Source organism: Ovis canadensis, chromosome 1, assembly GCF_042477335.2.
Source record: "Ovis canadensis isolate MfBH-ARS-UI-01 breed Bighorn chromosome 1, ARS-UI_OviCan_v2, whole genome shotgun sequence".
Lineage (NCBI taxonomy): Eukaryota > Metazoa > Chordata > Mammalia > Artiodactyla > Bovidae > Ovis > Ovis canadensis.
In genome coordinates this window covers 55847282-55869370 of record NC_091245.1, presented here as the reverse complement: position 1 = coordinate 55869370, position 22089 = coordinate 55847282, and the positions used below count along the sequence as shown (strand labels likewise).

Genomic DNA, 22089 nt, shown 5'->3' with positions numbered 1-22089 from the left:
AGGGCATCTTCTCTTAAAAGAGGATGGGGGTACACATTGCACAATTTAGCAATGCATATGAACATTGAAAATGAGCAGGCCCTAAGCTAGCAATTCCACAAAACACACATACACAAAAATATAAAGTTGTGCATATCAAAATAACATCATTTTAAAAAGGGAAATAACTGAAAACAAAACCAACTTTCCCTCAATGGGAAAATTGTTAATTTAAATTATAGCATATTTATATTAAGTAATACTATTTAGCTGTTAACAGTATTCTGAATATATTGACATGGACTACAGGAGATCAAACCAGTGAAGGAAAATCAATCCTGAATATTCACTGGATGGACTGACCCTGAAGCTGAAGCTCCAATACTTTGGCCACTTAATGTGAAGAGCTGACTCATTCAAAAAGAACCTGATGCTGGCAAAGATTAAGGCAGGAGAAAAGGATGACAGAGAATGAGATGGTTGGATGGCATCACTGACTCAAAGGACATGAGTTTGAGCAAGCTCCAGAAGATAGTGAAGGACAGGGAAGCCTAGCATCCTGCAGTCCATGGGGTTGCAAAGAGTTGGACACGACTGAGCAACTAAACGACAAATTGAAATTAAAAAGTGCAGAACACAACAGCATGTCTTGTATGATCTCATTTGTTAAAACTAAAATGATGTAGGTGTGTATTAGTGTAAAATTGTCTCCTTTAACATGGGAAAGGTAGCAACATAACAACAGGTGCAGTTTGCTAATTTGGAGTTTTACCAATCAGACATTAAAAATAATTCAGATGAAATTAAATATGAAACTCTAAGATTGAGTTTACATTCAAATCCAAAGTACAGTTCCTTCAGATTTCATTAACTCTACGTCTCTTTATGACTAAGATGCATATAAAACCAATGCGTAGTTTTCCTTTTCCAGCCAGGACAGAGCTGCTTGGAGGCTGGTAGGGGTGGTGAGGCCTGAAGCAGCTTCTGGAATTTCTGAGCAGCCCTGGTCAGTACAAAATGGACCCAGTAGTTTTGAGTTACATGAACAGTCTCCTGCGGCAGTCATCTCACTACTGGATCCTCCAAAGTGGCTCAATGACCATTTTATTGGGTTTTCCTTGGAATACTTTGCCAACAGTCAATTTCATGACTGCTCTGACGACATATGCTTCATCAGCCCCAAAGTTACTCAGGTCATCAAGTGGCTGTCAACCCAGCAGAGATCACCATGTTCCTTGAACCCTCGGATCTCCCCAACAAGAGAGTTGTATTTTTCAGCCATCAATGATAATTCCAACCTTACAGTTGGGGGAACCCACTGGAGGTTGTTGGTTTATCTGCAAGGTAAAAATGGCTTTTTTCAAAATTATGATTCTTATGGTAGCAACTCATTCCATGCAGAGCAGGTAGCAGGAAAAACTAGAGGCTTTCTCAGGTAGAAAAGGAAACAAACTGGCCTTTGTGGAAGAGAAACCCCCTGCTCAACAAAAACAGCTGGGACTGTATGTGATAAGTAACACTGAGGCCTTATGTCAGAGCTCCTTTAGACAACAACCAGAATCACTACTGCAGCTAAATCTCTCCTACATATATCACAAAGAAGAGAGAAGAATGGAAAGATCTCATTGCCAGACTTGCTAAAAATTAGCTGTTGAAAATATATTTGACTTTTGAAGTCTCTTTTGCCTGTCCCCATGTATTGGATGGCTGCAGTCTCAGTGCCTGAGAGAAGATGCCCAGGAAAGGAAAGCTTAGAATGTTTACTTTCCCCTGAGAGAATGTTGTCCTCTGCACTATCCTAATGGAAAGTTTCACTTTAACCCTAACTTCAGAGCAATATGTTCTGTGAAGGTGTCTTCAAAATATTCACCAAAACTGATTAATTCCCTTTTGGGCTCCCTCATCCACACTGGTTTATTCCAAAGAAAAAAGATTGATCTGTAAAACAAATGAAGAATACGTTACATCTAGAAGCAAGAAGAAAATCATAGAGCAACCAAAAACCAAAAAGCACAGCCCACATATTTTGAGATCAACTGGCTAGAAGCAGATTAAGACCTAAACTAATCCAAGATCAAAGTATTATCAGTTACTCAGTTCTATGATAACTCTTCCATTCAACAAGCAAAGGCTTTCCCAGCTATAACCTTTGCCAACACTTGATAAAGATGATGTTAGCCCACAGTTGCCCATCTGATTCCTGAAGCACTTTAAGTGTATTGAAATAAATGTCTGTGGTGGACCTCTAGTTTTACTTCTGAAACTTTGTTGATTTAATTTTGAGATATAAAAGAGAAAAAGTGACCTTTCTCAACTCTTTCACTTAATTCAAAATGCAGACAATGCAATTTTTGAAATGTGGAACCAAGAATAAAGAAGAAATGCTATTCCTTCTAAATTAAAAAAAATAAAAAAGATGTTTAATTTCACTATTCTTTCATAATCTAGATGAGTAACTAAAAAGTATACTTTAGCAAACATGAGATTTTTGATAATGTAAAAACCTTCCAACTATTAATAGTTTTTCATAATTGCATATCATATCTTTATTATATTTTCAGTTGATATTTTTGCAGGGCAAAAAGACAGCTCTGCCAGAAATTCTTTACAATAACTTCCTACAGAATCTTTGAACAAAACATTCGGTATACATCAAGATTCCTAAGATTTCAATTTTGCCAAGTTTCTGATTCATTTCATATACTGTCATGTTTCAGTTCAAAATGAAGCGACTTGGTGAAAAAGAAAAGAAACATAGTTTAATCTTGTTCTAGTGCTATTATCCTACTTTGGATTTTCTAATAGTTCGATAACATTCGACAGCAAAGAGTATATTAAGGTATCAAGATATTTTAAAGAGACTGAAAATGCAAAGGTAAAAGTAAATTTCAAACATCTTCATTTATTAGAAAAACAACTATTTCAGACAATGCTGCAACTAGGCTATTCTTGGCATTGTACAGAATGTTTTACTCCCTGCATTTTTAAAAACCAATCTTTTCACTTTTTATTCTGTGGTGTCATCTAAAATTTATATTAATTGCGAAAAGCTTGTGGAATATATACGGCATTCATTCTGCTTTATCTTTGTAGATTACAAGGTTCTTAAATAAATGAGACCTAAATATTTGTATCCCATGATGTTTCTAAATATATATATATTTTAAAACATTTAAACCTGGTTCCAGTTTGAATGCTCCTAGGAAGTCAATAACGGAAAAAAAAAAAAAAAAACAATTACCTAATATGGAAATCACTACTGCTATCTACCAATTTTTTTCAGCCCTCCTTTGTGATATTTCATAGTATTGCACTTACCTGCCCTGCCTGAAGTTAGTGCAGCTGTTTTACGTGCTTTGGCCAGAGACGTGTGAGCAAAATTAACATGTGTCACCTCTAGGTGGAAGCTCTTAGAGCCAGTGTGTGATTCATCAGGTTGTTTTTCCCTTTAGCACCACAAAAAGCAACATCTAAGATTACTGCTGCTTTGTCCCAAGGTCTCTGAGTGCTCACAGTGAGCAGAGCTCCCCTTCTGAGTGGACAGTATCCATGGCTGAGATACAAACCTTTCCAGATTTATGGCACTGAGATTTGGGGGTTGTTATTACAGGTATACTTGTGCCCCTGTGTTTTGAATGATCAAATTCTGATCAGAATTATACCCTACCTATGTAAGATGAGGCACAGGAAAAAAAAAACAAGGCAGATGTCACAGAAAAGTAGATAGGAAAGGGATAGCAAAAGGAAAATAAGCTGAAATCCTTCATTTAGGTTTCAGGAACCTAAACCTGAAAGTTTAGGTTCCAGAGTTCCAAATTTTATATGATCTTCTTAAAAATAACCAGTCTTGATAAACACCAAAAGTTTATTTTTTAGAAATCATTTGTTTGAAGTTTTAAACTAGTCAAAGCACTAAAATGACATGAGTTGCATACTGATAGAAGACAAAAAAATATACATATCACTATTTACTCTCTTATACAACTCAACAAGTATGAAGAGCATAAAATACATTTATTCACATAACACATTTCATCAACTGTTAAAATATGTCAATGACAAGTTGAAGTCCAACAATATTATTTACCAGGCAGTAGAATAGTCTGACCCCCAGTGAAGCAGGAAAATGTACACTCCCATCCTTTATAGTCTCACTTTAGACAATTAGTTTTGAACAATAATGATAATATATATGTGAAGCCTGCACTAAGTTTCACAAAAAGTTCACTTCATTTACTAAATGACCTTACTTGGACTCTGAACTCAGGTTAGGCACAAAACTAAAGCAGGTTTATCGTTTTCATACTGAAAATAATCAAACAAGATCATTTGTTTTACAAGACAGATATTTCTATGTATATGTGTGTATGTATTAACAGTATTTTTCACTTCAGCAACAACAGATAATTAGAAGCAACTTTCTGCTTTTATTTAAAAAAATGTTTAAAGAACATATTTCTATCACCTAGTTAAACCCATCAGTAAAAAGTCCGATATTTTTGGATATACTTAAAGCTAATTATTAAACAGCGCTATCTCTCTGTACCCCTAAACACATCTGCTGGGGTTTTTTAGTCTAGTTTTTTTAAAGTTCACTAACATTAGAAAAATCCTGCTATTTTCAAGTAATCTGCCTTGAAACATATAATCCCCCAGAAATAATGTAATCAAATTGTATATGAAGTTGCTTGAAAGTGAAAGTGAAGTCGCTCAGTCGTGTCTGACTCTACCGTGGACGGTAGCCCACCAGGCTCTTCCATCCATGGGATTCTCCAGGCAAGAATACTGGAGTGTGTTGCCATTTCCTTCTCCAGGGGATCTTCCCGACCCAGGGATCGAATCGGGGTCTCCCACATTGCAGGCAGACGCTTTAACCTCTGAGCCAGGGAGTTGCTTAGATACTATTTTATCCAATGAGAAGGGAAATTCAGTTACTCTGATGGTCTAATGATAAATTTTAAAGTAGACTGTAAAACTTCAAAAGTGGTAAGCTTGCCGAACACTATTTCCAGTCATTTGAACAAATATCCTTCCCCTTTGAACAAATATATGAAAGTTATTGGCAGATGCTCTACTTTATTACTCATTATATAATAAATTGTCAAACCACAAGGAAATACATATAATAACAGAAATAAAATTCTGAAGTCAGATATGCATATTGTTATGCTCATTTCATTTCATTTTCTGTGGACAAAAAAGCCTAACACAATGTAAGCACACATATTCTTTGACTATTTTTTTTTCCCCAATTTTTGGTGTTTATTTCTTGAGTTTAACAGCATCATGAAACCGATTTAGTTGCCCTAAACCTAAGCTCAGATAATAGAGATAACCCTTCCAGGATATGCAGAGAATGACTGCCCTGCCACTCCCCAAAATTTTGCATGCTAAGCTCATGCCCTCCCATCCACGGCCATGCCACAATATCTCCTCAACACAGACACACATGGCCAGAGTGACATCATAGCAAGAGAGAAACATTTATCATTTGTCTTCTCAAGGAGAAAAGGCCTAAAACTGAGGTTTTTCTCCTCTACAGATCTCCTAGATCAGGCTCTATGGGACTGTTCACTGCAGCATCCCAACCAGCCTGAGGAGAAAGGATGGAACTTTGATGCCTTCTACCTCAGCTCACAGAACACCAACACTCTCTCAAGGAACTGTAGGAAATATATATCTCCTCTAAACCATCTATAAATTCTTTTAGTCTTTAAGTGCTCCTAAAACATGTGAGAACATTTATGTAATATAACAGCAATCACAAATTGCAATGGCTTTTTAAAAAGTATATACACTGGAGATAGATAGATAGATAGATCTTAAAATAACCAACATGTAGTTGTCAGCTTAAACTAAAAGTACACGAAACCTTTGCACTTCCATGCTCCTTTGCACCAAGGTATCCTTTCCAGTAGTTCAATTTGGCAAGTATCAAGCATCTACTATGTGCTCTATATATGTGAATGACCTAACTTGGTGTGATTCATCATTTACTGGTCATAAACTAAGAATATCATATACCAGTGTGTATATGCATGTTGCCCTACTTCAAATTCATCGGGGAAAAAAACAGTTGTCTTTAAATCTTCACTGAGGCTGTTTGCTTGAGCAAACATTCTTCCAGTGTATTCATTACATTAAGCATACATTCTTTTAATGTATTCATTAGAATTTACCAACATTCACCAAAGTAAACAAGAACAAGAACTTTTAAAGTACCAGTCAAAAGCAAAAATTTGTAAAAATAGTAATTTAAGTCTAATTGATCTGTACAGATTTCCTAGAGAATCTGGTCAGTTTCACAAGGAAGATTAATATGAAAACAGACCCCAACCAATAAAAAAATGAGTTTTTGTTTTTTTTTTTATAGAAATGCATTTCCTGACTATAAAGCAGAACTAGCTACCCTCTGCTCTGACAAACTCAGGACATTTTGAATGATTACTAAAATTCTTCGAGTTCAATTACACAAACAAGCAAAGAAAAAATTTAAAGTATTATTAGGAAATTTGGAGACAGATTTTTATCTTTTGGTTAATCATTATGAGGGTCTCAAAATGCTTGGCTAATTGCCAAACTTCCCCTTGACACTGGTAGTACAGGCTTTGGAAGATGCCATCTTACAGATTTAAGGAATTCTTTTCAACTGAAATTTCTGATGTCTTTGGTGTGTGTGACAGTATGTGTGTGTGTATAAGTGAAAAGAAACACACTAGCTGCAGATGGTCTTTGAATATTTTTCTCTAGAGGCTGTGTTTCTTTTGTTCCCTGACACTGTGTCAATGATGCTCAGGTAGAGCACCTTTACCAATGTTCTTTGCACCCATCACTTGGGATTGAACTTCTGCTTGTTTGCATTATCCATGGCTGAGTTCCTTAGGAACTGCTACAGTGCAAGTCACCTCTACACCTGCTCACACAGACTTTGTTTCTCTACAAACTATTGACTATACATGAGAATTTTCAGAGGAAATGGTGATTACTTGAAAACCGTGCAAATCTATGATGTAACAAGAATATCTTCAAATAAAAACTGACCTTCGTATCAATAAATGCAAGCGGTCGTATCTGTCAAATATGACAAAGAAAGGTTCATTCTAAACAAGCTCACAAGATCAGGCAACCTGACAGCCAACCACGTATGTGGAAGTCATTATAAGAAGCCACAATCCACCCCTGTGACATGATAACGCATGTATTAACTGAGGCTATGTAATAAGGAGTAAAACAGACCAGATCAAAAGAGGGTCCCCCATTTCACTGTGCCTGGTCTACATAGAGCAGTGACCCCCTAAATAGCCATTTCACTGTGCAGGTAGTAGACCAAATACACGCTTCAGGCTTCAAGAGAGTCACTCATTTCAAAAGCATCAATAGCACAGATAAGGCCCATATTGCTTTCAGTTTGACTCCTATAGCATTATTTTATCACATTTACCTCCAGTTGACAAAAGCATGTTAAAATATGTAATTATACAGCTAATTTAACAAATTTAAAAGCCAAGTCTGACAAAAGTGCCCCCATACTATCTGAGTGAGGGCTGATTTTTCCAGTTACACTTTCTCTATTTATACAATTAACTGAAGTATTGCCAATATTTTTTTAAATTTTTTCCTAGACCTACACTGATTTACCATCCTATTCACTTAGGTGCTTGTTTGCTGAGTTACTTTCTCTGTAACTGGTAAATCAGAAATAGCAGCAACCTTTAAAGAATTTTTAATGGAGCTAAGCTCCCAAACATGTAAGCTGATGACATGTACTCCACAACAGCGTCTGGTACACACATAGAGATTCCTAAGGACAGCCTTCCGTAGAAGAATATACACCCAAGGATCTAAGATTTGATTCCATGTTGCCATTCGAAGAGTAAAAAGGGTTCTTTCACAGGAATCCTTAAAATCTTGTATATTCATTCCAATGCTGGCCATTGTCACCTGCAAAATAAACAAAATAGAGAAATCACTTGGTAGACATTTCCTCGGTCCTACAGTTTTTTAACTTAACAAACTGCTATATGGTATTTATTTCACTTTCCACAAAGTGATGTTATTTTGCAAATCACCAAGAAAAAGAAATGATAGCAAAATAGCAGAAATAGCAGAAACATTGACATAGACATCTGAATCCTTTGAATTCAAACTGACACCAGACCTATGAAAATGACAACTTATACGGCAAGTCAAATGTGCACAAACAGAATGATCGAAGAGCAGACAAACACTGATCCTAGTAACAGACCTTTTCTTACTTCTGGGAATAGAAAATTCAAAGCCAACATATTTGTAAAGTTCAATGAAAAAACTAAAGTTTATGCAAATAGATTAAAGTATAGATAAGCTAAAGTTTATATAAACTATAGATAAGAGTTTTTAAATTTTTATTTAGAACAGCTATACACTGTCACTAAGTCATGTCTGACTCTTTGTGACCCCGTGAACTGTAGCCCTCAAGGCTTCTCTATCCATGGGATTTCCCAGGCAAGAAAACCAAAGTGAGTTGCCATTTCCTTCTCCAGGGGAATCTTCCCAACCCAGGGATGCTATCCATGTCTGTTGCATTGGCAGGCGAAATCTTTACCACTGAGGCACCAGGGAAGCCCAAGCAATAGATTAGAACTGGTCTAAGCACTGAGCCTAGCTTTAACTTCTCAATGAACATTTGCAGAACAAACAAAATGTCTTTGAAAACACCTTGGATATAAAAACAAGTAACAAATAAATGAACAAAAGGTAAAACTGAAAATTTAAGGGGGATTACACTATTATGTCAGCAGGATTAAGAGAGAGTGTAATTTTCCCAAAGGAAAATTAAAAAAAAAAATCAAGTCTTGGTCTTCTTGATGGGTCATTATCAAGAATAAAATGTTTCAATTTGGCTGGTGATACTTATGGTTGAAGGAGAAATGTTCCTTACCAAAAGCCTCATTGTCTACACAACAAAATACAAACTCCTTGTCTTCTTGATGACGCATCTGAAATCCATCTCTATAACCTCATCTCTCCTGCCAACACCCTACGCTCCAACTACAGCAAAGGCCTCAACTGTCCCACATCCACCATGCCCTTCTGAGCTTTGGCTTGTATGGCTCTCATTTGAACCTCTACTCGCCATTTCTCTGCCTGACAAACCCCTATGCATCCTTCAAGCCCCAAGTCATAATGGGCTCTTCTCCATGAAACTTTTCCCAACTTCACTGACATGAATTAGTAAGTTGTGCTGCCCCAGCACCCTGTCCCTACTCAGCTGTGTCATGTGCCACACTGCATGATAATGATGTATTATTTACTTACAAATCTATGATCATCTCTTCTTCTTATTTTTATTTCTAATGTCTGGTACAAAGTTGGTACCTAAGATGTTCTCAGTAAATGGTAAAATGAGCAAAATTATATTACTTTTTATTCATTGAGGCTGCTTCTAGAAGAACAGCATCTAATCATCAGAGAAACATCTGCTCATCCATCACAGTGGTCTGATATTTTGAGGCCTAGAATGTTTCTAAAAGTAAAGGATTCCAAGGCGGTGTGTTGCCACTAAAAGGAACAAGATCTTGCAGTCCATGCAGATCTTTTGGGAAATGATTCTTTCCTTTATCGTTCCTCTTGTAGGGGAAAAAATGATCAAAGTGCAGGTCTAAAGATTCTCGAATAAAATTGACCAAGTTTCACTGCACAGATAAATTAGTCCTCAGACAACAGTATCTGGGTTAAGTCCAGATTATTCTATCACTTCTCCCCAAGTTAGCTAACAGGATTGAAGAAATAAGCCTATATGAGCCCTGTTTCTCTTAAAAGAAAGAAGGGCCAAGGCCCAATTGGCAATTGACTTGAGATACTTTCATTTTATATTTTTTCTTTACTTATCAAGTATTTGTTGACTTGCTATGTGCCAGGCAATGTGCTAGGCTCTGAGGACACAGTGGCAAACTAAGCAGGTATTGCCTGTCCTTATGAAACTTACAATCTATTTGCTTCACCTTCTTTTTTGACATGGGGTGAGGAGGAGTGGGTTCAAGAATGAAAGAAGCAATAGTTCTCTTGCCTGATAAATATTAAGTGAATGCATTTCCTGTTAACGACCACATGTGTTCCTAGAGATCTCAGAGCCCAGCCAAGACATTGCTCTCTGTAGCTGGGAACAAAGATGCTTGGTGCACTTGGATGGAACAGCTGGGCCTAGTTTAGAAACATGCAAGCTTGAAATGCTTGAGTTACATGACATTTACTTCTCTGACTTTTCTCCCTCCCTTGCAAACACCAATGTGGTCACCAGCCATGAAAAAACATTGAGTCCTCTGCTGAAGGCAGCCAGTACCCAGGGTTTTTCCAGAATACCAGGGTAGTGGCCAGACACTCCTCACTCTCCCCTTCCTATGATCCCAGCCCCAGCCTGGAAGCGAGGTTGCTCTAGAACCTAGCTTGGGAGAAGCACCAAACAGTTACCCACCAAGTGGGTGGAATATTTATGTAAAAGAAAGATCATTAGTATATTTTTGACAATAGTATATTATTGAAAATTTAGGATAACCCAAGTATGCAACAAATCATAAATTATGGTAATTTTATGTAGTGAAAGATATGCAAGCATTTATGTTTGTGATTCAGTCTTATTTTAATATTTATTTTTATTTATTTATTTGGCTGCACTGGGTCTTAGTTGCAGCATACAGGACCTTTTCTTTTTAGTTGTGGCATGAAGGATCCTCTTTAGTTGCTAACCCATGGACTGTAGCTGTGGCATGTAGGATCTAGTTTTCCAATCAAGGATCTAACCCAGGACCCCTGTATTAGGAACTCAGAGTCCTAGTCACTGAGCCCCCAGGTAAGATCTCAGTTTTAATTTTTTAAGGCAAGTTACCAAATATATTGACTGTATGATCCCAATTTTGAAAAACTTTATGTAATTTTGTGCACACATAGAAAAAAAACTAGTGTATCTCAATGATTTTCTTGGTTAACTCTAGATAGTAAAATTGCAGAGGACTTAGATTTTCTCCTGTGCTTTGTATCTAATTTAATACTTTGTTAGATTATGAATTGCTTTATAATCTGTACTTTTTTCCTCAAGTAATTTGTTGAAATACACAGGCATACCTTGTTGTATTGTGCATAGCTTTATTGTGCTTTGCAGATACTGTATTTTCTTTTTTTTCTACAAATTGAAGGTTTATGGAACCTTGTGTTGTCAGATGATGGTCAACATATTTTAGTAATAAAGTATTTTTAATTAAGGTATATATATACCTTTTTTTTTTAACATAATGCTATTGCAAAGTTAAGAGCTTACAGTATAGTGTAAAACATAACTGTGTTTGCCCTGGGAACCTAAAATTTCATGATTTGCTCTATTGTGATATTTACTTTACTGTGGTGGTCTAAAACCAAACTCATGATATCTCCAAGGTTGTTGTTGTTATGGTTTTAGTTGCTAAGTCATGTCCAACTCTTGGCAACCCATGGACTGTAGACCACCAAGGTAGGAGTCCGTGAGATTTCAGGCAAGAATACTAGAGTGGGTTGCCATTTCCTTCTCCAGGGGATCTTCCCAACCCAAGGACTGAATCTGTGTCTTTTGCACTGGCAGGTGGATTCTATACCACTGAGCCATCAGGCGAGCCCTTGATCCCCAAAGTAGGCCTGTACTATTCCACTAAAGACTCAGAACTAATGTTGATTGTTTATGAATGTCTATGTTTAAGTGAGTGGGGTTCTACAGAATTGCTGGGGAATTTCAGCCCTGATAAGCCTGATAGAAGGCTGGGAGTTGGGGTAAGAGCAGGAATGTCTACCATTTTCCCCAGGCTCCATCAACAGTCACCTCACAAACCTTGAAAGCATTCTTCTCTGGCTGGCTCATTGGAACTTGGATTCCAGAGAGTTGTGCATAGATTCTCATCACTCATGCAGTCTTTCATCTAGTTTCCAAGAGCTACTTGACACATAACGATGCTGTGTTATTTTCTAAAACATCTTCCTTTAGAGCTTGGTAGGTTATAGTCAGTCATCTTTGTTAATGATTAGAATTCTAACTGAGAGGTGGAAAGGCCAAGTGTTTGGATATTCTATGGAAAAACAAATTAATTAACTTGATACTTCTCAAGACATTCAACATTAAGACAATAGAGAAATAAAGAAATCAAATAAGTATGTGGGCCAGAATGTTTGTGTTCATTGCTAATTGCAAAGAGCAAAATAGACAGATGATACAATAAGATCTCCACTTATTTGGGCCACATAGTACAATTAACTGTTAAGGTAATGGCATATTTCCTAGAACTAACACCAAAAAAGATGACTTTTTCATCTTAGGGGGTGGGAATACAAAGATAGGACATCAAGAGACACCTGGAGTAACAGGCAAGTTCGGACTTCAAATACAAAATGAAGCAGGGCAAAGGTTAACAGAGCTTTGCCAAGAAAACACACTAGTCATAGCAAACACCTTCTTCCAAAAACACAAGAGACAAATTTAGATATAGACATCACCAAATGATCAATACCAAAATCAGACTGATTATATTCTTTACAGTCAAAGATGGAAAAGATCTATACAGTCAGCAAAAACAAGACCAGGGTCTAACTGTGGCTTAGATCATCAGCTCTTTATTGCAAAATTCAGACTCATATTGAAAAAAGTAGGGAAAACCCTAGACCATTCAGGTATGACCTAAATCAAATCTCTTATGATTATACAGAAGTGACAAATAGATTCAAGGGATTAGATCTGATAGAAAGCCTGAAGAACTATGAATAACTATTCATAACATTGTACAGGAGGTGGTGACCAAAACCATTCCCAAGAAAAAGAAATGCAAAAAGGCAAAATGGTTGTCTGAGGAGGCCTTACAAATAGCTAAGAAAAGAATAGCAGCAAAAGGCAATGGAGAAATGGAAAGATACACCCATCTGAATGCAGAGTTCTAAAGAATAGCAAGGAGAGATAAGAAAGCCATCTTAAGAGCACAATGCAAAGAAACAGAGGAAAACAATACAATGGGAAAAACTAGAGATATCTTCAAGAAAAACAGAGATAACAAGGGAACATTTCATGCAAAGATGGGCTCGATAAAGGACAGAAATGGTATGGACCTAACAGAAGCAGAAGATATTAAGAAGAGGTAGCAGGAATACACAGAAGAACTGTACAAAAAAGATCTTCACGAACCGGATACTCATGATGGTGTGATCACTCATCTAGAGCCAGACATCCTAGAGTGTGAAGTCAAGTGGACCTTAGGAAGCATCACTACAAACAAAGCTAGTGGAGGTGATGGAATTCCAGCTGAGCTATTTCAAATCTTAAAAGACCATGCTGTTAAAGTATTGCACTCAATATGCCAACAAATTTGGAAAACTTAGCAGCGGCCACAGGACTGGAAAAGGTCAATTTTCATTTTAATCCCAAAGAAAGGCAATGCCATAGAAAATTCAAACTACTGTACAATTGCATGCATTTCACATGCTAGCAAGATGATGCTCAATATCCTTCAAGTTAGGCTTGAAGTACATGAACCAAGAACTTTCAAATATTCAAGCTGGATTTAGAAAAGGCAGAGGAACCAGAGATCAAATTGCCAACATCTATTGGATCATAGAAAAAGAAATAGATTTTCAGAAAAACATCTACTTCTGCTTCATTGACTACACTAAAGCCTTTGACTGTGTGGATCACAACAAACTGTGGAAAATTCTTAACGAGATGAGAATACCAGATCACCTTACCTGCCTCCTGAGAAACCTGTACACAGGTCAAGAAGCAACAATTAAAATCAGACAGGAACAATGGACTGGTTAAAAATTGGGAAAGGAGTATGTCAAGGCTGTATATTATCATCATGCCTATTTAACTTATAAGCACAGTACATCATGCAAAATGCCAGACTGGATGAATCACAAGCTGGAATCAAGATTTCTGGGAGAAATTTCATCAACATCAGATATGCAGATGATACTACCCTAATTACAGGGTACAAAGAGGAAATAAAGAGTCTTTTGATGAAGATGAAAGAGAGTAAAAAAGCTTGCTTGAAACTCAACATTCAAAAAATTAAGATCACGGCATCCAGTCCCATCACTTCATGGCAAATAGATAGGGAAAAAAATGAAAACAGTGTCAGATCTTATTTTCTTGGCCCCCAAAATCACTGTGGACAGTGACAGCAGTCATGAAATTAAAAGACACTTGCTCCTTAGAAGAAAAGCTATGACAAATCTAGACAGCATATTAAAAAGCAGAGACATGACTTCGCAGACAAAGCTATGATTTTTCCAGTTTTCATGTACAGATGTGAGAGTTGGACCATAAAGAAGGCTGAACACTGAAGAATTGATGCTTTTGAACTGTGGTGCTGGAGAAGACTCTTGAGAGCCCCTTGGACTGCAAAGAGATCAAACCAGTCAATCCTAAAGAAAATCAACCCTGACTACCCATTTCAAGGACTAATGCTAAAGGTGACGCTCCAATACTTTGGTCTCCTGTTGTGAAGAGACAACTTACTTGGAAAAGACCCTGATGCTGGGCAAGATTGAAGGCAGGAGGAGTAAGGGGCAATGGAGGCTAAGATGGTTGGATGGCATCACCAACTCGGTGGTGTTCTGTAGTCCCTGGAATCACAAAGAGTCAGACACGACTTAGTGGCTGAACGACGACAACAACTGCCTATCCCGGCTTCCCTGGTGGCTCAGTGCTAAAGAATCCACCTGCCAATGCTGGAGATGTAGGTTCAATCCCTAGCTTGGGAAGATCCCTTGGAGATGGAAATGACAACCCACTCCAGCATTCTTGCCTGGAAAATCCCATGGACAAAGGAGCCTGGCAGGCTACAGTCCATGGGATTGCAAATGAGTTGGACATGACAGAGACTAAACAACAATTCTGTATCAAACATTAAGGTCACCAAATTAATCAATCTTCCAGGCCACTCTACTCATACTCATAGAGTTCACATTCATTAAAGTTTTATTCTGGAAGTTACTCCATCATCCCCTACCCTGTCTGTTTTTCTGTTGACTGATATCAGCACTCCAGTGGCTGCTGCTGCCGCTGCTAAGTTGTTTCAGTCGTGTCCGACTCTGTGCAACCCCATAGACAGCAGCCCACCAGGCTCCCCCGTCCCTGGGATTCTCCAGGCAAGAATACTGGAGTGGGTTGCCATTTCCTTCTCCAATGCATGAAAGTGAAAAGTGAAAGTGAAGTCGCTCAGTCGTGTCCGACTCTTAGCAACCCCATGGACTGTAGCCTACCAGGCTCCTCTGTCCATGGGACTTTCCAGGCAAAAGTACTGGAGTGGGTTGCCATTGCCTTCTCCGACTCCAGTGGCTATTAACAATTATAAGCAACGTTAAATAAAGAATTATGCTTTTGTTCCTCTGAGTAATCATGAAAGTAATCAATCCATTAGTGAACAGTTTCTTAGTATATACTCTGTCCAGTCCTTACAGCAGATGCTAGTGATGCAAAGAACAATAGTTAGAGAAATCTCAATATAAGATATATTTTGCTTCTTTATTTGGATTTTCTGTCTCTGCAACTAAAATATCATCTTCAAGGCACATATTTTTATCTGGTTGTCTGTTGTATACCCAGCACCTGGCATACATAGGACAGGTCAATATTAGTTGAATGAATTAAATGAATGAAATTCCTATAAGTAAAGACTGATAAGAAAGCAAACAGTTATATTATTGTAAGTAATATAATAGAGACATATAAAAGGTGCCACAGGCCGAGTTATTTGCTAGTACATGATCACAGATGCAGTCATTAAAATGGTGTGTTTTGTAATTTTTCTAGTACATAAAAACCTCATTTATGGGAGGGGGGTTCAGGATTGGGAACTCATGTACACCTGTGGTGGATTCATGTCAATGTATGGCAAAACCAATACAGTATTGTAAAGTAAAATAAAGTAAAAATAAAAATTAAAATAAATAAACAAATAAATCATTGGTAATGGAGAAGAGAAAAAAAAAACCTCATTTAGTCAGACTTGAATAATTTTGCATTTATTTGTATTTCTCCTTGGCACCATTTTTTAAGGAAATTTAAATGAATATGTAATTAAGAACCCATTTCTGATGGAATGTTCAGCTTCTTTAGATACCAAGCCATTTTTTAGAATTTTATCAACATCTATCTTCAAATGAACAATGTCTATGATGACTATAGACAGTCTCATATAGTCACCACAGCAGGTAGTTTGATACATAGTTACCTCATTCCAAGAAGCACACCATCCCTTCCTCCTTGCCATCATCAGAAAAGACTCAGTTCAGGGACACTTTTTTAGGGAATAAAAGCATATAGAGAGGTACAGTCCACTGATTTTCAAGTTATTGTCCCTCATAACATTGTTATCCAAAGACTGATCTTTAGGTTTGGCACTTAAATAATCACAGAGATGAGGGCTAATTCTGATTATGCAACTACAATCCAGTCTTACCAGATGATGATAAAGGTCCATTTGGAAGTTTTTACCAAAGAACCACTTCCTTATACTTCCATGTTTAAGAAGTTCAATCAATGTGTTAATTTGGACAACTAATGATAAAGAATGATGTATAGATGAGTGATTTTTAAATGTCATAGTACCTACAAAATTTCAAAAATTAAAAACTTAATTTTCATTTTATTTCATTTATATTACCATATGGCAATTTTTATTTTTTTATTTTTTTTAGCTGATGTAATTTTTTTTCTTTTTTAATATAAATTTATTTATTTTAACTGGAGGTTAATTACTTTACAATATTGTATTGGTTTTGCCATACATCAACATGAATCCGCCACAGCTATACACACGTGTTCCCCATCCTGAACCTCCTCCCCCTCCCTCCCCGTACCATCCCTCTGGGTCATCCCAGTGTACCAGCCCCAAGCATCCAGTATCATGCATCGAACCTGGACTGGCGATTTTTAAAAGGTATATAATCACTGAGTATAATCACTGAATCTATCTCACTAGAACAGGTAACTTTTAAAGTTAAATATACTTATCGTGATTTAACTATAGCATTTATGCTTAAAAGAGAACATTTTATCTCTGCAACAGTGACTACAAGAACCTTGAGAAAAAAAACAACCCTAGTTAGAAAAAACTTAACTCCTACATAATATTTCTTAAAAGTAACAAATTGAAATGTAGAAGATCTAGCAGGATATATCTTTAAATTATGAACTTTTTCCATATCTAAATTTTATAAATTTCTACATTGTTGAATATAGAAGGTAATATTTCAATAATTTCCTATTTATTGAATACTCATTAAAATTAAGACAATATTTGTACTTGGTGAATGATGCAGAGATAAGTAAAACAGAAATATTACAGTGTTGGGTACAAAAACATATATTATTTCTTACAACAAAACTCTAGAACAGCTGTGAAATGTTGCCTACCTCCTAAGTAAACATTATGCTGCATAATACAAACACTTCTACAAATAATTTTTTTTTCTGTTTGACTTGTTGATAGATTAATCAATGGTCCAATCAACAGTGCATTTTTGTCTCTGTCTACAGACTCTGACAGTTTCAAAGAAATGAGAAAATAGGGCATACTGCATTAAGACAGCTCCCCTCTGGAATGGGACTGTCCTAAATTATATTTTAAATGCATCTTTGCTCCTTCCTGACAGCTGAGGAAATGAGGTACAAAGCAAAGAGCAGGAAAAAGTTTCAACTGAGCAGTACACAGAGTAGAAAAAAAGTATAATACTTGAAAACCAAAACTATTAATCTTTCCAGACAAGGGTAATTTGTAGAATACATGTATTATCATTTTGTATTCCAGTACTTTCTGCCAGACCTGTACTTTTTTTGAGTCTATTTAGAAGGAAAATTTATGCCAGAATTTCTAGGAATAATTGTCCACATAGGCCCCTGCTGCTAGTCTTTACCCCTGCAAACATTGTAATTTTCTGACACTTTTCGAAGGAATAAAATATAGTCATCCTAGAATACCAAACATAAAAAAATTATTCAATAAAATGTTTATATATATATACACACACATACATATACATGCATGCTAAGTTGTTTTCAGTTCAGTTCAGTTCAGTCCCTCAGTCGTGTCCGACTCTTTGCGACCCCATGAATTGCAGCACGCCAGGCCTCCCTGTCCATTACCAACTCCCGGAGTTCACTCAGACTCACGTCCATCGAGTCAGTGATGCCATCCAGCCATCTCATCCTCTGTCGTCCCCTTCTCCTCCTGCCCCCAATCCCTCCCAGCATCAGAGTCTTTTCCAATGAGTCAACTCTTCGCATGAGGTGGCCAAAGTACTGGAGCTTCAGCTTTAGCATCATTCCTTCCAAAGAAATCCCAGGGCTGATCTCCTTCAGAATGGACTGGTTGGATATCCTTGTCATGTCCAATTCTTTGCAACCCCATGGACCCACAGCTTGCTAGGCTCCTCTTCCATTGGATTTTCCAGGCAAGACTACTGGAGTGGGTTGCCATGCCCTCCTCCAGGGGATCTTCCTGACCCAGGGATCAAACCTGTGTCTCCGGCACCTCCTGCATTAGCAGGTGGGTTCTTTACCACTAGTGCCACTTGGGAAGCCCATATATATATATATATGTACACATATATACATAGATATATATCACATGTGATCATTTCTCTAAGGAAGGCTATTGTTGTTCAGTTGCTCAGTCATGTCTGACTCTGTGACCCATGGACTGCAGCACACTAGGCTTTCCTGTCCTTCACCATCTCCTGGAGCTTGCTCAAACTCACGTCCATTGAGTCAGTGATGCCATCCAACTATCTCATCCTCTGTCATCCCCCTCTCTTCCTGCCTTCATTCTTTCCTAGCATCAGGGTCTTTTCTAATGAATTGGCTCTTCACATCAGGTGCCCAAAGTAATGATGCTTCAGCTTCAGCATCAGTCCTTTCAATGAATATTCAGGGCTGATCTCCTTTAGGATGAACTGGTTGGATCTCCTTGCAGTCCAAGGGACTCTCAAGAGTCTCCTCCAGCACCACAGTTCAAAAGCATCAATTCATCCACACATGACTACTAGAAAAACCACAGCTTTGACTACATGGACATTTTTCACAAAGTAATGTCTCTGCTTTTTAATACACTGTCTAGGCTTGTTATAGTTTTTCTTCCAAAGAGTGAGCATCTTTTAATTTCATGGCTGCAGCCACCATCTGTAGTGATTTTGGAGCCCCAAAAAACTAGAGTCTGTCACTGTTTCCATTGTTTCCCCATCTTTATGCCATGAAGTGATGAGCTTCCCTGGTAGTTCAGCTGGTAAAGAATCCGCCTGCAATGCAGCAGACCCCAGTTCAATTCCTGGGTCAGAAAGATCCCTTGGAGGAGGGCATGGCAACCCACTCCAGTATTCTTGCCTGGAGAATCCCCATGGACAGAGAAGCCTGGCACACTACAGTCTGTGGGGTCCCAAAAGAGTCTGACACGACTAAGCAACTAAGCACAGTACATCTTAGGAGAAGCAAGGCTATGGATATGTGCTATGCTTAGTTGCTGATTTATGTCTGACTCTGTGACCCCATAGACTGTAGCCTGCCAGGTTCCTCTGTCCATCAGATTTTTCAGGCAAGAATACTGGAGTGGGCTGCCCTTTCCTTTTCCGGGGGATCTTCCCAACCCAGGAATCAAACCAGTGTCTTCTGTGTCTCCTGCATTGCAAGCAGATTCTTCACTTACTGAGCCATCCAGGAAAAAAAAAAAAAAACATAAGAAGTGTGAAATAAAATAAATCAAAAGATATGTTCCATGAATTAAATTGAGATTGTACTGAATTACAATGAAAGCAACTTACTCATAACTGAATGAGAACAAACTCTACAGTTAAAAGAAAATTTATTACCAACTGCAGACTCTACCACAGAACTGGACCAGCATCAAAACACATGCCAAGATTCAGTCATAGGAACTGGTCATACTGGTAGTTACAGGATCCTAATTCTCAGGAAAGACAGAAAGCCTGCTGTAAACTAGCGCAACATGCTATAGAACCTAAAGCAAGAGAAACGGCCATGAATAATAACAACTAGGAAAGCTCTTTTATATAGTTGATCAAATAATCTTCATAATGACCCTATGACTACGTACTGTTGGCATCTACGCTTTACAGGTAAGAGAACTGAGGTTCAATGAGATACGGGATCAGTCCATGTGAAGTGTTGGGCTTGAATGAAAGCATACTCAGGGCCTGTCCTTCTAATGACTACACTAGACTGCCTAGGGGGCCTGCAATTGACTTGCTCAATACTCTTGCCAAACTTCAGGAGAGTAAAGAAAGCTTCTTGGGGAGAGGGAGACACTGAGAGAGACTCTTACCTGAGGGAACAGAGCTCGCACCACAACCAGGCCTAGGGAAGGAGGCCCCTGAAATCTATTGCTCCAGCCAATGTTTCCATCCACCTTGAGGAAGTGGTGGGGATGGAAGGAGAAAGAGGTTCAACATTGAAGTCCTGCTCGAGTTGTAAACATGCCTGAAGAAGCCCTTCTCTTTTTCCCTTCAGATTAACACAAATATATCCAACTTGCCACTGAAAGAGGTCAAGAATAAGGCAGAAGCTACAAAATAAGGTTTAGGATTGATCTCTCTGAGTCAGAGGGGTCTGAAGAACTATGTTAATGTTTTTGTGACCCAAATCCACTCATGCGTAAATGATTATGTGTTTCTGTGATCCATGTTAGCTTAGCCACTACAGCTAAGATCCATGTTCATGTTTCAAAGATAGAATTTAATTGATCCCGAGAGTAGAAAAAACAAAATGTGCTCTATTTATTATATACACGTGGAACTGTCTCCATCACTTCACCTGAAAAGAAAAAAATCACAAAATCTTAGACAACACAGGAAAGTCTTTATCTAGTCCAGTCTTCTCCACAAAGCAGAAATTCCTTAATTAATTGTGAGAAGACTCAGCGTATTACTCATGAAAGAACCTTCTCCACTTCAACTGTGTGGATTGTTGAACATTCCCTATTATCCAAGTTAAAATTTACTCTACGTATCTTATTTTTTTGCCCTCCAAAGCATCATGGATTAAGTCCACTTACTAAATGTCAGCCTCTCACATACTTTAAAAACAACACTGGTCTACCCTAATATAAAAAAGAAATACAAAATACGAAATCTGAAAAAAAAGAAAAATAACACTGGTCTTACATTTTCATCAGTTCTTCAACTACTCCTCATACAACATGGTTTGCAAACTCCTGGCTGTCTTCCTCTTATACCCTAGTCTGAATCTTCCTTTTAAAAAACTCACTAGTCAGAAATAATAGTAATGCTCTATGTATGATCTAATAAGTACAAAATTCAGTGGAACAATTATTTCCTGGGATCTGAATAAACTGCCCACCTGTGCCTCCAGTATTATGTCAGCTAGTTTCTCCTTTGCATGCATGAATTGACTTTAACTCCTAGTATATCACAGGAAATTTAATTCCTCCCTGGGAATGACCTATCCTGCCACACTTCCTACTCCATCCTCACTAAGAAGCCTTACCTAAGCTGTCTATAGCTTGGTAATCTCTCATTCTAGAGTCCCATCTTGCTTGGCACCACTTCATAAGCACTGACAGACATAATATCAGTATAATATGAAAAGATATATTACAAAGAGATAATGACTATATGTATACTAGTCCTTCCCTATATTGTAAAAGCTTTCAGTAGGAATTATCCTTTCTCAAATCCTTCTCTCTAGGATACACAGGAGAACAGGGGAAAGACTCTCATAGCTTAGGTAAGAAAGATAAGAGGAAACAGGCAATTTCGAGAACAGAAATTCAGAGATTCAAGCAGAAAGCAGGCCTGGCAACCCCAGATCCAAGTCAGGGACACAAGGTGAAAAACAACAGATATAAAAGAAAGCTTATGTGGACTTGTGTTTCAAGGATTACCTCAGATCTTTGAGACCATTAATTTCTAGTCTGCCCAAAAGTGTCTATTTACTTAAAGAGACTTGGTTAAAGTGAATTCTAAATACTTAAACTTTTTCAGGTTAGAAACCAAACATCTTCTCAGACACGTTTCCTGTCCTTAGGGAAGGGTCATAATCTCAGGTCAAAACTGAGAATGATTTGGGAGGGTGAAGAGGAGAGAAATGGA

At 37.7% G+C, this 22089-nt stretch overlaps 1 protein-coding gene and 1 pseudogene across 2 annotated transcripts in view; one reads left to right on the top strand and one right to left on the bottom strand.

The window, feature by feature from the left end:
• The first annotated feature begins 966 nt into the window (after window positions 1–966).
• LOC138434040 (sentrin-specific protease 8-like) lies at window positions 967–1627 on the top strand (annotated as a pseudogene).
• Window positions 1628–3826: 2199 nt separating this feature from the next.
• PTGFR (prostaglandin F receptor) overlaps window positions 3827–22089 on the bottom strand; it is a 64083-nt gene continuing 45820 nt past the window's right edge. For both annotated transcript variants that reach the window (XM_069566412.1, XM_069566492.1), the window contains exon 3: window positions 3827–7920. In XM_069566412.1, the coding sequence (XP_069422513.1) occupies window positions 7630–7920 (291 nt within the window). In that variant the 3' untranslated portion in view covers window positions 3827–7629. The remainder of the gene's footprint in view (window positions 7921–22089) is intronic.